General features: G+C 41.0%; 1 protein-coding gene across 1 annotated transcript; it reads right to left on the reverse strand.

Annotated features, from left to right (window-relative positions):
- Nucleotides 1–2,152: 2,152 nt before the first annotated feature.
- LOC103673149 (cytochrome c oxidase subunit 6A1, mitochondrial-like) lies at nt 2,153–2,701 on the reverse strand. Its single transcript, XM_040621680.1, has one exon. It carries the CDS (start codon nt 2,693–2,695, stop codon nt 2,360–2,362), a length of 336 nt encoding a protein of 111 aa, XP_040477614.1. The 5' UTR covers nt 2,696–2,701; the 3' UTR covers nt 2,153–2,359.
- Nucleotides 2,702–14,964: the final 12,263 nt, after the last annotated feature.

The following is a 14,964-nucleotide window of genomic DNA, read 5'->3' on the forward strand; positions in this document are numbered from 1 at the left end:
GTGTGTGTGTTTGTGTGTGTGTGTGTGTAACTATACAGTAGTGGAGTTACTGGATCATATGGTATTTCTATTTCTAATTTTTTGAGGAATTGCCATTCTGTTTTCCGCAGTGGCTGCACGAATTCGAAGTCCCACCAACTGTGCACAAAGATTTCTTTTTCTCCACATACTCACCAACACTTGTTTCCTGTGGTTTTTATTTTAGCCATTCTGACAGACTTAAGGTAATATCTCATTCTGATTTTGATTTGCATTTCCCTGATGATGAGTGATGTTGAGCATCTTTTCATGTGTCTGTTGGCCATCTGTATGTCTTCTTTGGGAAAATGTTCACTCAGGTCCTCTGCCCATTTTTTACATTGGATTATATGTGGTTTTGGTGTTGTGTTGTATAAATTCTTCATATATTTTGAATGTTAACTGCCTACCAGATATATCATGTGCACATATATGCTCCCCTTCAGTAGGCTGCCTTTTCATTCTGTTGATGGTTTCCTTCACTGTGCAAAACCTTTTCATTTTGGTGTGGTCCCAATAGTTCATTTTGGTTTTGTTTCCCTCGCCTAAGAAGACCTATCTAGAAGAACATTGCTAAGGCCAATGTCAAAGAAATTACTGCCTGTGCTCTCTTGTAGGATTTTTATGGTTTCAGGTCTCACATTTAGGTCCTAAATGCACTTTGAGTTTATTTTTGTGTATGTAAAAAAGTAATCCAATTTTATTCTTTTTCATGTAGCTACCCAGGTTTCCCAACACCATCAGTTGAACAGATTGTCTTTTTCCCATTGTATACTCTTGCCTCCTTCATCAAAAAACAATTGACCATACAATTGTGGGTTTATTCCTGGGCTCTTTGTTCTGTTCCGCTGATCTATGTGTCTGTTTTTGTGCCAGTGCCATACTGTTTTGTTTACTACAGCTTTGTAATGTAACTTGAAATCTGGAATTGTGATACCGCCAGCTTGTTTTTCTTTTTCAAGATTGTTTTGGCTATTCAGGGTCCTTGTGGTTCCATATATATTTTAGGATTGTTTTTTCTAGTTCTGTGAAAAATGCTATTGGTTATTTAGATAGCGATTGCATTAAATCTGGAGACTGCTTTCGGTAGTATGAACATTTTAATAATATTTATTCTTCCAATCCATGAGCATGGAATGTCTTTCTAGTTGTATCACTTTCAATTTCTTTCCTCAGTATTTTTCATTTTTCAGAACACAGGTCTTTCACCTCCTTAGTTAAGTTTATTCCTAGATATTTTATTATTTTGGTGCAATTATAAATGGGATCTTTTTTCTTAATTTCACTTTCTGCTGCTTCATTATTAGTATAGAAATGCAACAGATATCTGTATATTAACTTTGTATCCTGTGACCTTACTGAACTCATTTATCAGTTCTACTCGCTTTTTTCATGGAGTCTTGAGGTTTATCTATATATCATATCATATCATATGTCATTTGCAGATAGTGAAAGCTTTATTTATTCCTTATCAGTTTGAATGCCTCTTATTTCTTGTTGTCTAATTGCTGGTACTATGTTGAATAAAAGTGGTGAGAGTGGACATCCTTGTCTTATACCTTGTGACTTTAGGGGAAAAGCTCTCAATTTTTTTAACATTGAGTATGATGTTGGCTATGGATTTTTAATATAAAAGATTTTTATTATGTTGAGGTATGTTCCCTCTAAACCTACTTTGTTAGAGGATTTTTATCATGAATACATACTGTATTTTGTCAAATGCTTTTTCTGCATCTATTGAAATAATCCTATGGTTTTTATCCTTTCTCTTATTGATATGAAGTATCATGTTGATTGATTTGTTAAATATTGAACCACCCTTGCATCCCAGGAACAAATCCCACTTGATCGTGGTGCATGATTTTTTTTTAAGTACTATTGGATTCAGTTTGCTAATATTTTGATTTTGGCATCTATGTTCATCAGAGATATTGACTGTAGTTCTCTTTTTTCATGGTGTCCTTATCTGGTCTTTGTATCAGGGTGATACTGGCCTCATAGAAGGAATTTGGAAATTTCCCTTCCTCTTATTTTTTAGAATAATTTAAGAAGAATGAGTATGAATTCTTATTTAAATGTTTGATAGAATTTACCTGTGAAGCTCTCTGGTCCTGGACTTTTGTTTATTGGGAGGTTTTTTTTTTTTTTTCATAGACCAATCTTAGTTATTTATTTAAGCCATCTCCCGCCATAAGCAAAGGGATGGAAGATTAGTATACTGGTCATCATTTGATACAAGTAAGGAAGGTGAGCTTAAGGTCCCATATACTTTTCTGGTCCGTGTGCAGTCATGGTCCAAACCAGTGCTGTGGTCCCCACTGGGTGGTGGTCCAGGTTCTCTTTATTCATCTTCATAGCCGGTTGGAAGTGGATTCACGTGAGAGTTATGGAATAGAGTATGATTACCATCTCCCCAGGGAAAGGGCTTGGACCTGATGCGGAGATGCGGGTAGGCGACGAACTCGGGTCTCTCGTGCTCTCCGTGATGCGACTTCAGAAAGACATTCAGCATGCTCACACCTACACCGGGGAGCGCTACGAAGTAGGTGAGAGCCTTCCACATGCGAGCTGAGCCCTCCTCGCCGTGGGCGCCACTTGACATGGACCGCCCCAGCTGTGCCCCGGGCCGACCTAGCAGCCCAGACAGCCGGGACAGAGATGCCACCGCCGCCGCCATTTTCGACCCAGACCTATTGGGAGTTTTTTGATGACTGATTAAATTTCATCGCTGGTAATTTGTCTTTTCTAATTTTCTATTTCTTCCTGCTTCAGTTTGGGTAGGTTATATGTTTCTAGGAATCTACCCATTTCTTTTAGGTTGTCTAATTTGTTGGCATCAAATACCATTTATTGAAAAGATTTTTCCCCCTTGTATAATTTTGCCTCCTTTGCCATAGAATTTTTTTTAGTGTAGTTGATACACAATGTTGCATTAATTTCAGACATACAACATAGTGATTTCACAAGTTTATTCATTATGCTATGTTCACCACAAGTGTAGCTACCATCTGTCTCCATACAGTATCTTTGACTGTATATATTCCTTATGCTGTGTCTTTTATCCATGTAAGTTACTCACTCCATAATTGGAAGCCTATATCTCCCATTCCCATTTTGCCCAACCCCTCCCCTCTGGCATCCATTAGTTTTTTCTTGTATTTATAGGTCTAATTCTGCTTTTTGTTTGTTTATTCATTTGTGGGGGGGGGGTTAAATTGGTTCCACATATGAGTGAAATCATATGATATTTATCATTCTCAGTCTGACTTATTTTACTTAATGTAATAGTCTCTAGGTCCATCCAAGTTGTCTCAAATAGCACAATCTCATCCTTTTATGGCTGTGTAATATATACACCACATCTTCCTTATCCATTTATCTACTGATGGATACTTAGGTTGCTTCCCTTCTTTGTCATAGATTAACTGACTATGTAAACATGGGCTTATTTCTGGGTTTTCTATTCTGTTCTATTGATCTATGTGTCTATTTTTGTACCAGTACCATACTGCTTTGATTAGTACAGCTTTATAGTGCATTTTGAAATCTGGGATTGTGTTACCTCCAGCTTTGTTCATTTTCTCAAGATTGCTTTGACAACTTGGGATCACAACTTTTGTGATTCCATACAAATTTAGTAGTATTCATTCTAGTTCTGTGAAAAATGCTGTTGGTATTTTGATAGGGATTGTATTGTATCTGTAGATTGCTTTGGGTAATACAGACATTTTAACAGTAAGAATTCTTCCACTCCATGAGCCTGGAATGTCTTTTGATTTCTTTATGTCACCTTCAATTTCTTTCAGCAACGTTTCTGGTCTTCAAAGTACAAGTCCTTCACTTCCTTGGTTAAGTTTATTCCTAGATATTTTATTCTTTTTGGTGCACTTGTAAATGAAATTGTTTTCTTAATTTCTCTTTATGCTACTTTGTTATTAGAGTATAGAAATGCTACTGATTTCTGGGTATTAATTTCATATCCTACAACTTTACTGAATTCGTTTATTCTAATATTTTTTGATGGAGTTGTTAGAGTTTTTAAATATATAATATCATGTCATCTGCAAAAAAGTGAGCCTGATTTCTTCCTTACCAATTTGGTTGGCTTTTTTTCTTGTCTGATTGCTGTGGCTAGGACTTCTAGTACTATATTGAATAAATGTGGTGACAGTCAATATCCTTGTCTCATTTCTGATCTTAAAGGAAAATCTCTCAGTTTTTTACTGTTGAGTATGATGTTAGCTGTGATTTTGTTGTATATGGTCTTTATTATGTTGAGGTATGTTCCCTCTAACCCTATTTTGTTGAAAGTTATTTATCATGAACAGATGTAGAATCTTATCAAGTGCTTTTTCTGCATCTATGGAGATGATCATATGATTTCTTCCTTTGTTTTGTTCATGTGATGTATGACATTGATAACTGGTGAATATTGAACCATGCTTGCATGCTGGAAATAAATCCCAATTGATCATGGCGAATCATCCTTTTAATGTATTGCTGAATTCAGTTTACTAATATTTTCTTGAGGACTTAGGCATCTGTGTTCATCGAGGATTTGCAGTGTGGGAGGGGGGCATTGTTTTGTTTTATTGGTAGTGTCTTTGATTTTGATATTGGGTAATATTGTCCTTGTAAAATATATTTGGAAGCTTTCTTTCCTGTTCTATATTTTGGAATAGTTTGAGAAGGATAGCTACTAACTCCTCTTTAAATGTTTGGTAGAACTCACCTGTGTGAATCCACCTGGTACTGGACTTTTGTCTGTTGGATTTTTGTTTGTTTTTTGACTTACTGATTCAATTTCTTTACTAGTAATTGGTCTGTTTGCATTTTCTATTTCTTCCTGATTCAGTTTTGGAAGATTGTATATGTCTAAGAATTTATCCATTTCTTCTAGGATGTCCAATTTGTTGGCAAAAAATTTTCATAGTAATCTCTTATTAATCTCTTGTATTTCAGTGGTGTTGGTTATTTTCCTCTTCCATTTCTCATTTTATTTATTTGAATCCTCTTTCTTTTTCTTGAAAGTCTGTCTAAGGACCCCTGGGTGGCTCAGTCAGTTAAGCACCTGCCTTTGGCTCAGATCATGATCCCAGGGATCAAGTCCCGCATCAGGCTCCTTGCTCAGCAGGGAGCCTGCTTCTCCCTCTGCCTGCTCTGCCTGTAGCTCTCCCTGCTTGTGGTCTCTCTCTCCCTGACAAATAAATAAAATCTTAAAAAAAGAAAGTTTGTCTAAAGATTTATCAATTTTATCTTTTGAACTAGCTTTTGGTGTCATTGATCTTCTTCATTGGTTTTTTAGTCTCTTTTCCATTTATGTCTACTCTAATATTTATTATTTCCTTCTTTCTACTGACCCTGGATTTTGTTTGTTCTTTTTCTAGTTCCTTTAGGTGTAAGGTTAGATTGCTTATTTGAGCTTTTTCTTGTTTCTTGAGGTAGGCTTGTATCACTATAAATCTCCCTCTTAGAACTGCTTTTGTTGCCTCCCAAAGATTTTGGACCGTTGTGTTTTCATTTGTCTCTATGTATTTATTTCCTCTTTGATGTCGTTGTTGACCCAGTGGTTGTTTATCCATGTGTTGTTTAGCCTCCATGCATTTGTGTTTTCCAGGTTTTTTTTCTTTTTTTAAAAGATCTTATTTATTTATTTGATACGGAGAGTGAGAGAGCACAAGCAGGGGGAGTAGCAGAAGGAGAAACAGACTCCCCACTGAACATGGAGCCCCACGTGGGGCTCGATCCCAGGACCCTGGAATCATGACCCAAGTTGAACGTAGACACTTAGCCAACTGAGCCACTCAGGCGCCCCCAGTTTTTTTTCTTGTAACTAATTTCTAGTTTCATATAATTGTGGTCAGAAAAGATGCATGATATGATTTCAATCTTCTTCAATTTTTTATTTTTTATTTTGTTTTTATAATTTAAGATTTTATTTACTTGAGAGAGAGGGAAAGTGAGTGAGAGAGAGAGACACAAGTGGGGTGGAGGGGCTGAGGGAGAAGCAGACTCCCCACTGAGCAGGGAATCCAATGTGGGGCTCCAATCCCAGGACCCTGGGATCATGACCTGAGCTGAAGGCAGACACTTAACTGACTGAGCCACTCAGGCACCCCTCAATCTTCTTCAATTTATTGAGATTTGTTTTGTGACCTAATGTGATCTATCCTGGAGACTACTTCACATCCACTTGACAAAAATGTGTATTCTGTTTGTTTGGGATGGAATGTTCTGTGCATATCTGTTAAGTTGTTCTGGTCTGAAGTTTTGTTCAAAGACACTGCTTCTTTGGATGTCTGGATGATCTACCCATTGGTGTAAGTGGGGTGTTAAAGTCCCCTACTCTTAATGTATTACTGTCAATTTCTCCCTTTATATCTGTTGATATTTGCTTTATGTATTTAGGTGCTCCTATTTGGGGTGCATAGATATTTATAATTGATACATCCTGTCGTTGGATTAATTCCTTTATCATTACATAATGCTCTTCCTTGTCTCTTGTTATAATTTCTGTTTTAAAGTCTAATTGGTCTAATATGGATATGGCTACTCCAATACCACTTGCATGCAGTGTCTTATTCTATCCCTTCACTTTCAGTCTGTATGTGTCTACAGATCTTAAAGGTGTCTTGTAGGCAGCATATTGAAAGTTCGGTTTTTAAATTCTTTTTATGATTGATTGATTGATTGATTGATTTGACAGAGAGACAGAGAGGGAACACAAGCAAGGGGCGTGGGAGAGGGAGAAGCAGGCTCCCCACTGAGCAGGGAATCTGACGCAGGCCTCCATTCCAGGACCCTGGGACGATGACCTGAGCCAAAGGCAGGTGCTTAATGACTGAGCTTCCCAGGCGCCCCAGAAAGATTTTTTTTTTTAAATCAATTCTGCCAATCTCTATATATTTTTAGAGCATTTAAACCAGTTACATATAAAGCAGTTATTGATATCTGTGTTCTTATTGTCATTTTGTTCATTGTTGTTTGGTTGTTTTTGTAGTTCTTCTTGTTCCTTTCTTCTCTCGTTCTCTTTTCTTGTGACTGAAGACTTCCGGCAGTGTTATGCCTGGCTTTCTTCTTTTGTGTATCTGTTACAGGTTTTGGTTTCTGGTGACCATGAAGTGCATATGTAACATCCTAAATATATAGCAGGCTACATTAAACTGACAGTCCTTTAAGTTCCAACACATTCTAAAACAATTTTTTTATTCCTCTTTCCACAGTTTATATATATGTTGTCATATTTTACATATTTTATTCATAATTTTCTTCTAATTATGGACCTTTTTTCCACTTAAAGAAGTCCTTTAACATTTCTTATAGTGCTGGTTTAGTAGTGATCAGCTCTCAATCTTTGTTTGTCTGGGAAGGTTTTTGTTTTTGGTTTTTTTAGGTGATCCTCTTGGGAAGTTCTTAAAGGGTCATTGAGGTTGCTGAACACCAAATTCAGGTCTATTTGTTTTGTTTGTTTTTATTAAGCTCCAAAGATCAGTAGCTTCAAGAGTCATTGAATTGTGGGGTGCCTGGGCGGCTGTTGTTAAGCATCTGCCTTTTGCTCAGGTCATGATCCCAGGGTCCTGGGATCGAGCCCCATGTCAGGCTCCCTGCTCAGTGGGGAGCCTGCTTCTCCCTCTCCCGTTTCCCCTGCTTGTGTTCTCTCTCTCACTGTCTCTCTCTGTCAAATAAATAAAATCTTAAATTAAAAAAAAAGTCATCGAATCAATAATTTTTTTCACCCATTTAACCCATCCCTCCACCCACCTCCCCTCTGGTAACAATCAATTTGTTCTCTATAGTTAAGAGTCTGTTTCTGGGCACCTCTCTCTCTTTTCCTTTGTTAGTTTGTTTCTTAAATTTCACATATGAGTGAAATTATATGGTATTTGTCTTTCTCTGTCTGACTTATTTCACTTAACATAATACCCTGTAGCTCCATCCATGTTGTTGCAAATGGCAAGATCCCATTCTTTTTTATGGCTCAGTAGTATTATATATATATACCACCTCTTCTTTATCCATTCATTGATTGATGGACACTTGGGCTGCTTCCATAGTTTGACTATTGACTATCTTAAAAAATGCTGCAATAGACATAGGGGTGTATATATCCCTTAAAATTAGTGTGTTTGTTTTTGGAGGTCAATACCCAGTAGTGCAAGTATTGGATCATATGGTAGTTGTATTTTTCATTTTTTGAGGAACTGCCATACTGTCTTCCACAGTGGCTGCACCAGTTTGCATTCCCACCAACAGCGCATGGGGGTCCTTTTTCTCCGCAGCCTAAGCCAACACTTTTTTGTTTGTGTTTTCTATTTTAGTTATTCTGATAGGTGTGAGGTGATCTCATTGTGGTTTTGATTTGCATTTCTGTGATTTTGAACATCTTTTTGTGCATCTGTTGGTCATCTGGGTGTCTTCTTTGGAGAAATAGCTGTTTGTGTCTTCTGCCCATTTTTTAATTGAATTATTTGTTTTTATGGGTGTTGAGTTGTATAAGTTCTTTATATATCTTGGATACTAACCCTTTATTGGGTCTGTCATTTGCAAATATCTTTCTCTATTCAGTAGGCTGTCTTTTAGTTTTATTGATTGTTTCCTTTGCTATGAGAGCTTTTTACTTTGATACAGTCCCTGTAGTTTATTTTGCCTTTGTTTCCCTTGCCTCAGGAGACATATCTAGAAAGTTGTTATTATGGCTGGTGTCAGAAAAATTACTAGCTGTTTCTCTCTTCAAGGATTTTTATGGTTTCACATCTCACATTTAGGTCTTTAATCCATTCTGAGTTTATTTTTGTAAATAGTGTTAGAAAGTGGTCCAACTTCATTCTTTTAATGGTCCAGTTTTCCTAGCACAATTATTGAAGAGATTATCTTTCCCCCATTGTATATTTATGTCTCCTTTGTCATAGATTAATTGACCATATAGGTGTGGGTTTATTTCTTCTCTATCTATTCTGTTCTTTGATCTATGTGTCTATTTTTGTGCCAATACCATACTGTTTTGATTACTACAGCTTTGTAGTTTATCTTGAAAGCTGAGATTGTGATACCTCGGGTTTGTTCTTCTTTCTCAGGATCGCTTTGGCTGATTAGGGTCTTCCGTGATTCCATACAAATTCAAGTACCATTTGTTCTAGTTTTGTGAAAAATGCTGTTGGTACTTGATAGGGATTGCATTAAATGTGTAGATTGCTTAGGGTGGTATATATATTTTAACAATATTTGATCTTCCAACCCATAAGCATGAAAGGCCTTTCCTTTTCTTCAGGTCATCTTGAATTTCTTTCATCAGTGTTTCATAGTTTTCAGAATATAGGTCTTTCACCTCTTTGATTAAGTTTATTCCTAGATATTCTATTGTTTTGGCACAATTTAAATCTGATTTTTTTAATTTAAATTCAATTAGCCAAGGTATAGTACATCATTAGTTTTTGATACAATATTCAAAAATTCATTAGTTGAATATAACTTTTTTCTTAATTTCACTTTCTGTTGCTTCATCATTGGTGTATGGGAATGCAATGGATTTCTGTACATTGACTTTGTGTCCTGTGACCTTACTGAATTCATTTATCAGTTCTAGTAGTTTTTTGGTGGAGCCTTTAGGGTTTTCTCTATATAGCATGTCATCCACAAATAGTTTTACTTCTTCCTTTCCAATTTGGATGACTTTTATTTCTTTTTGTTGTCTAATTGCTATGGCTGGAGTATCCAGCACCATGTTAAATAAGAGTGGTGAAAGTGGACATCTCTCTGTTGTTCCAGGCCTTAGGGGGAAAGCTCTCAATTTTTCACCATTATGATGTTGGCCGTGGTCATCTAAGGCATTTATCATGTTGAGGTATGTTCTCTCTAAACCTTCTTTGTAGAAAGTTGAGGTATGTTCTCTCTAAACCTTCTTTGTTTGTCATGAATGGATGTTGCATTTTGTCAAATACCTTTTCTGCATCTTTTAAAATAATCCTACAGCTTTTATCCTTTCTCTTATTGACGTGGCATATCATGTTGATTGTTTTGTGAATATTGAACCACTCTTACATCCTGGGAATAAATCCCACTTGTTCATGGTGCATGATTTTTTTAATGTATCATTTTATTTGGTTTTCTAATATTTTGTTGATTAGTAATGTTCATAATTTTCTTCTAGTCATGGCCTTTTCTTTTCCACTTAAAGAAGTCCCTATAGGGGTGCCCAGGTGGCTCAGTTGGTTAAGCATCTGACTCTTCTTTTTTTAATTATTTATTTATTTGACAGATAGAGACAGCCAGCGAGAGAGGGAACACAAACAGGCGGAGTGGGAGAGGAAGAAGCAGGCTCATAGCGGAGGAGCCTGACGTGGGGCTCGATCCCATACGCCGGGATCACGCCCTGAGCCGAAGGCAGACGCTTAACGACTGCGCCACCCAGGCGCCCCCAGCTTGTAGTTTTCTATTACCCTGTCTTCCAATTGCTAACCCATTCTTCCATATCCTCCAATCTACTGCTGATTCCTTGTGTGTTTCTTTTTTCATTTTAGTTATCATATTCTTCAACTCTGATGGTTCTTCTTCATTTTCCATTTCTTTTACGAAGTTGTCACTGAGTTCTCTGCTCTTCTCTCCAGTCTGGTGAGCATCTTTACGGCCATGACTTGAACTCTTTATCAGTTACATTGCCTACATTTATTTTTTAAAAGATTGATTTTGTTTGTTCATTCATTCATTCATTCATTCATTCATTTGAAAGAGCACTTGCAGGGGTGGGAGGGGCAGAGGGAGAGGGAGAAGCAGATTCCTCACTAAGCAGGAAGACCAATGCAGGACTGGATCCCAGGACCCCAAGATCATGACCTGAGCTGGAGGCAGACACTTAACTGACTGAGCCACCCAGGTGCCCCTGCTTACCTCTATTTCATTTCGTTCATTTTCTGGAGTTTTGTCTTGTTTTGTTTGGAATATATTCCTCTGTCTATCCATTATGTTTGACTTTCTGTGTTTGTTTCTATGAATTAGGGAAAATAACTACCTCTCCTCATCTCGAAGGAGTTGGTCTTATGTAGGAACATTACCTGTGTAGACTGCATGTGCTTGCTGACTTTGCCTGGCTGGCTGGAGCTGTAGCAGACATGAGCTGGGGGTCCTAGGGCACTCCACACTGGGGCCACGGTGGTGATATGGCTGAAGCAGGGACACACCAGGTCCCAGGTATTCTGTACAGGGGGCACCCTGATAGGATGGCTGGAGCTGAAGCAGGCGCTGGTGGGAGGTGTCCCAGAGTGTACCACGCTGGGGCTGCATTAGTGGGATGGCTGGAGCTCGGGCAGATACAGGTGGGGGCCCCTTGGGGGAGCAGCTGAGGCTGGTGTGTGCTAGGGGCCTGGGCCTCCCTGAAGCAACAGGCCAGCTAGAGTGCCCAGACCCTGTTCCTGTCTGTCCTACAGATGTAGAGGGGAGATGTAAACAATGGTGCTTGGAAGCACCTCTGACCCAGAGAGAGTTCCAGCAGTTCCCCCACTCAGTGGACACCCTAGAGTTAGCGAATGGGTTTCCTTCACTTCTAGTCTCATCTCCCTTTAAGCTGCCACTTTTTTCCTGTGTCCCAGGGCAGGCAAGTCTGCATGCAGGTCCCTCAGGCCTGTCCCTCCCCACTGTAGTTTTCAGCATCAGGGCTGGAGTTTCCATTGTTACTGTTCCCTGTCTCTCCTGCCATTCTGTGCGGTCCCTCTATCCTCTGTTGTGCAGAAACTGTTCAATCAGCTCTCAGTTTTTCTTCAGGAGGAATTGCTCTCTATGTCCGTATAGATTCAGTGTGTCCATGGGAGGACGTGAGTTCAGGGTCTTCCTATGTCACCATCTTGGATGCTCCCCAAATCTTCGATTTCCTATCAATGGTTTCCAAATTTAAAACAAAACCCTGACATTCACTGCATGCCTAGTATATGGAAAGCCCTACAGCGGCTCATTTCATCCTCACAGAATTGAGGAGATAAGAGTTATCAGTACTCTCACCTTTCCCAAGAGAACTAAGGCGCAGAGAGGCCATATCATTCGTCCAAGGCCACAGTTGTTCAGCAGTGGGGCTAGGACCCCAGTCCAGCTCGCTGGGCCCATGGTTGCCCTCTTTCTGACAATGGAAACCCAGAAGATATCACAGCGCTGGGGGTGGGGGTCTTTGGCCAAACCAGGGAGGGGGGCTGGTGAGTTCAGTTTTCCCCTTGACATCCATTATGTTCCAGGCCCTCTATGGAACATTCTGGGCTCCACAGAGCTCCCCCTAGGTCCTCCACTAGACATTCCACCACTCTAAGTTCTGATGGAGACCTGTGAAGAAGGGCCAATCCTAACTCCTCCAGCATCACAGAGCTGAGCCCTGGAGACAGACCAAAAGGGAATGCCCGAGGACGCCAAAGTGTTACGGAGTGTCTCAACCACGGCTGTTTTCGATGACCTCGTTTAGTTAAGTACAATATGACAACTCCACATTGCTACAGAAAATAAAACTGGTCGCATAGTTTCCCACCCTACTGATCAGGTAAGCACAAGAAAGCAACCAGAAGACAAAGGCAAAGGCCAAGTTGACCAGGACACATGAGAGGCACAGAGGGGACTTCCAGGCCCACCCTGCTAAGCTCTCAGTCAGCTTCCCCCCTGACACTCAGCTTGCTCTTGCATTTTGCACAGGCCTCTGGATGGCCGGCTCATGTTTCTTCCATCTGCTTCATCAGCCAGGAAACAGGAGCTCCCGATTAAGCCAAGGTGCTGGCCTTGAAATAAGGATAGCCAGTGACTCACAGCTGGAGCCGATACCAGACAGACCCGGTTTTGTCACGGGAGCCAGGCTGCTCTGCGAAGCTGTCTTTACCTCCGGGGCCGCCGCTGCTTCTGCTGCTGGGGCCGCGCGGTGGTTTGGCAACTGACAGCTTAGGAGGGCCTGCCGTTCAGGAAGTATGTTTAGCCTGGAAAAGAAGGCCCCAAAGGGGGAGGTGGAAATTCTGAAATTCTGGGAAGATGGAATGGGCTACTTCTGTGGCTCACAGAACATAACCAGAGCTGGGGTGGGGGCCATAGATGGGAGAGTGATCTAGCTTGGCCGAGTGGAAATGGAGCAGGCTTCCCCACAGAGTGGTGAGCTCTCCGTTGCTGGAAGGGTTCAAGCTGAGGCTGAGTGAGATGAAGCAGCAATGCGTGGTATCCCTGCATCAGGAAGAGGGTGGATTGTATAAGCAGAACTGGGGGTGGCGGTAAAGAGCCTGGACCTGGGGCTCTGTTTTCCTGGAAGCAAAATTTGGCAGCTACCCTTCGTATAGGCACCTACGCTTCCCAGGCCTCAGTCCCTCCTTCTTCTGTAGTAAAGGGAAAGGGAAATTGGGCAGAGAGGAGCAATCCTACGAGACTGGCTGCTTCCGGTTCCGAAACTCAAATCCCTGAGGCTCCCCCAAAATGGAGTTCTAGAATTCTGTCATCAATAAGTATAGTGATTAGAGACAGAGTCACTGCAGTTTCCCCCACCAGTTTTATTGAGATACAACTGACATTTAACACTGTGTCGCTTTTAGGTGTACATCATAGGGGTCTGATACATGCATATATCATGAGTGATTACCCACGATAAATTGCGTTAACAACCATCATCATACCTAGTTGCAAGTATTTTTTTCTTATAAGAACTTTTAAGATGTGGGGGCGCCCGGGTGGCTCAGTCGTTAAGCGTCTGCCTTCGGTTCAGGGTGTGATCCCAGGGTCCTGGGATCGAGCTCCGCATCGGGCTCCCTGCTCCACTGGGAGCCTGCTTCTTCCTCTCCCACTCCCCCTGCCTGTGTTCCCTCTCTTGCTGGCTGTCTCTCTGTCAAATAAATAACTAAAATCTTTAAAAAAAAATCTTTTAAGATGTGCTCTCTTAGCAACTTTGAAATAGTACGATATTGTTAACTGTAGTCACCAGGCTGTACATTACATCCCCAGGACTTTCCTGTCTAACAACTGGAAGTATTTTCCTTTCAAACTCCTTGCTTTATCTCCAACACGTTCCAGTGGGCTTCCCCTTTGCTTCCCCCGTGTCAGTGTTCTGGTCCAGGCCCACCACCCGTGTCTGCAGTAGTCTCCTGACTAGTTTCCTCCACAATCGTTTCTCCACGTAGCGTGCGGAGGGCTCCTCCTAGAACACAGGGAGTCAGGTCACTGTAAAGCACCCCCTTTGCACTATGAATGCATCGACTCCTTTCCACGGCCCCCATCACATACCATCTACCCACTGGTCCACAAAGTTCCAGCCACATGGGTGTCTGTCTGTCTGTCCACTCCTCGAGTTGGCCAGGGCTTCCCACCTAGGGCCTCTCCAGCAGTTTCCTCCACCTGATACGTGCATCCCACTCCTCATATTTCAACTCTTAGCTTTAATAGCATCCCTCAGGTCCGCCTATGTGAATACACTTTGAAAAATAGGTCTTCCTTCCCTTTACTGCAACCCTACCCTTTACCCCAATCCTGCTCCATTGCTGCCCCTTGAACAACCTCCGTGGGGCAGGAACCAAGGTCAAGCCAAGAAATCTTTCTTTTACTTTAGACCTCGGCCACACATCCCCTCACCCTCCTTTCTACTTTAGGCCCCTCTCATGGGCCGTCTCCATCATCCCCATGGGTTAGACATGACCCTGTTCCACTCTCCTTTTACAGCTGAGGCTCAGAAAAGCTAAGCTGTGATCCGAGCCCGCCAGGCTGACGGGGTTGCCAGGTGGAGAGTCTCATTCCTTCACTAGTGAAAGGGAAGCCGGGGCTGATGATGGATGAACTCCACTTGATCTCCTGGAGTTTCTTCTTTGCTCAGATAACCCAGGTTCTGGCGAGAGGTATGTGGCCATATTCTCTACGTAAAGATAGAATCCTGACAACGTAGTCAGTGGGTCCAAGCACAGACTTCAGGGCCAGATGCCTACGCACCAGTTACTAGCTGGACCTTCAAGTGCTGAG

Source organism: Ursus maritimus, unplaced genomic scaffold, assembly GCF_017311325.1.
Source record: "Ursus maritimus isolate PB19 unplaced genomic scaffold, ASM1731132v1 scaffold_4, whole genome shotgun sequence".
Lineage (NCBI taxonomy): Eukaryota > Metazoa > Chordata > Mammalia > Carnivora > Ursidae > Ursus > Ursus maritimus.

Excerpts from the sequence above, each read along its gene's own strand:
- LOC103673149 (XM_040621680.1), bottom strand. The coding sequence starts at position 2,695 with ATGGCGGCGGCGGTGGCATCTCTGTCCCGGCTGTCTGGGCTGCTAGGT.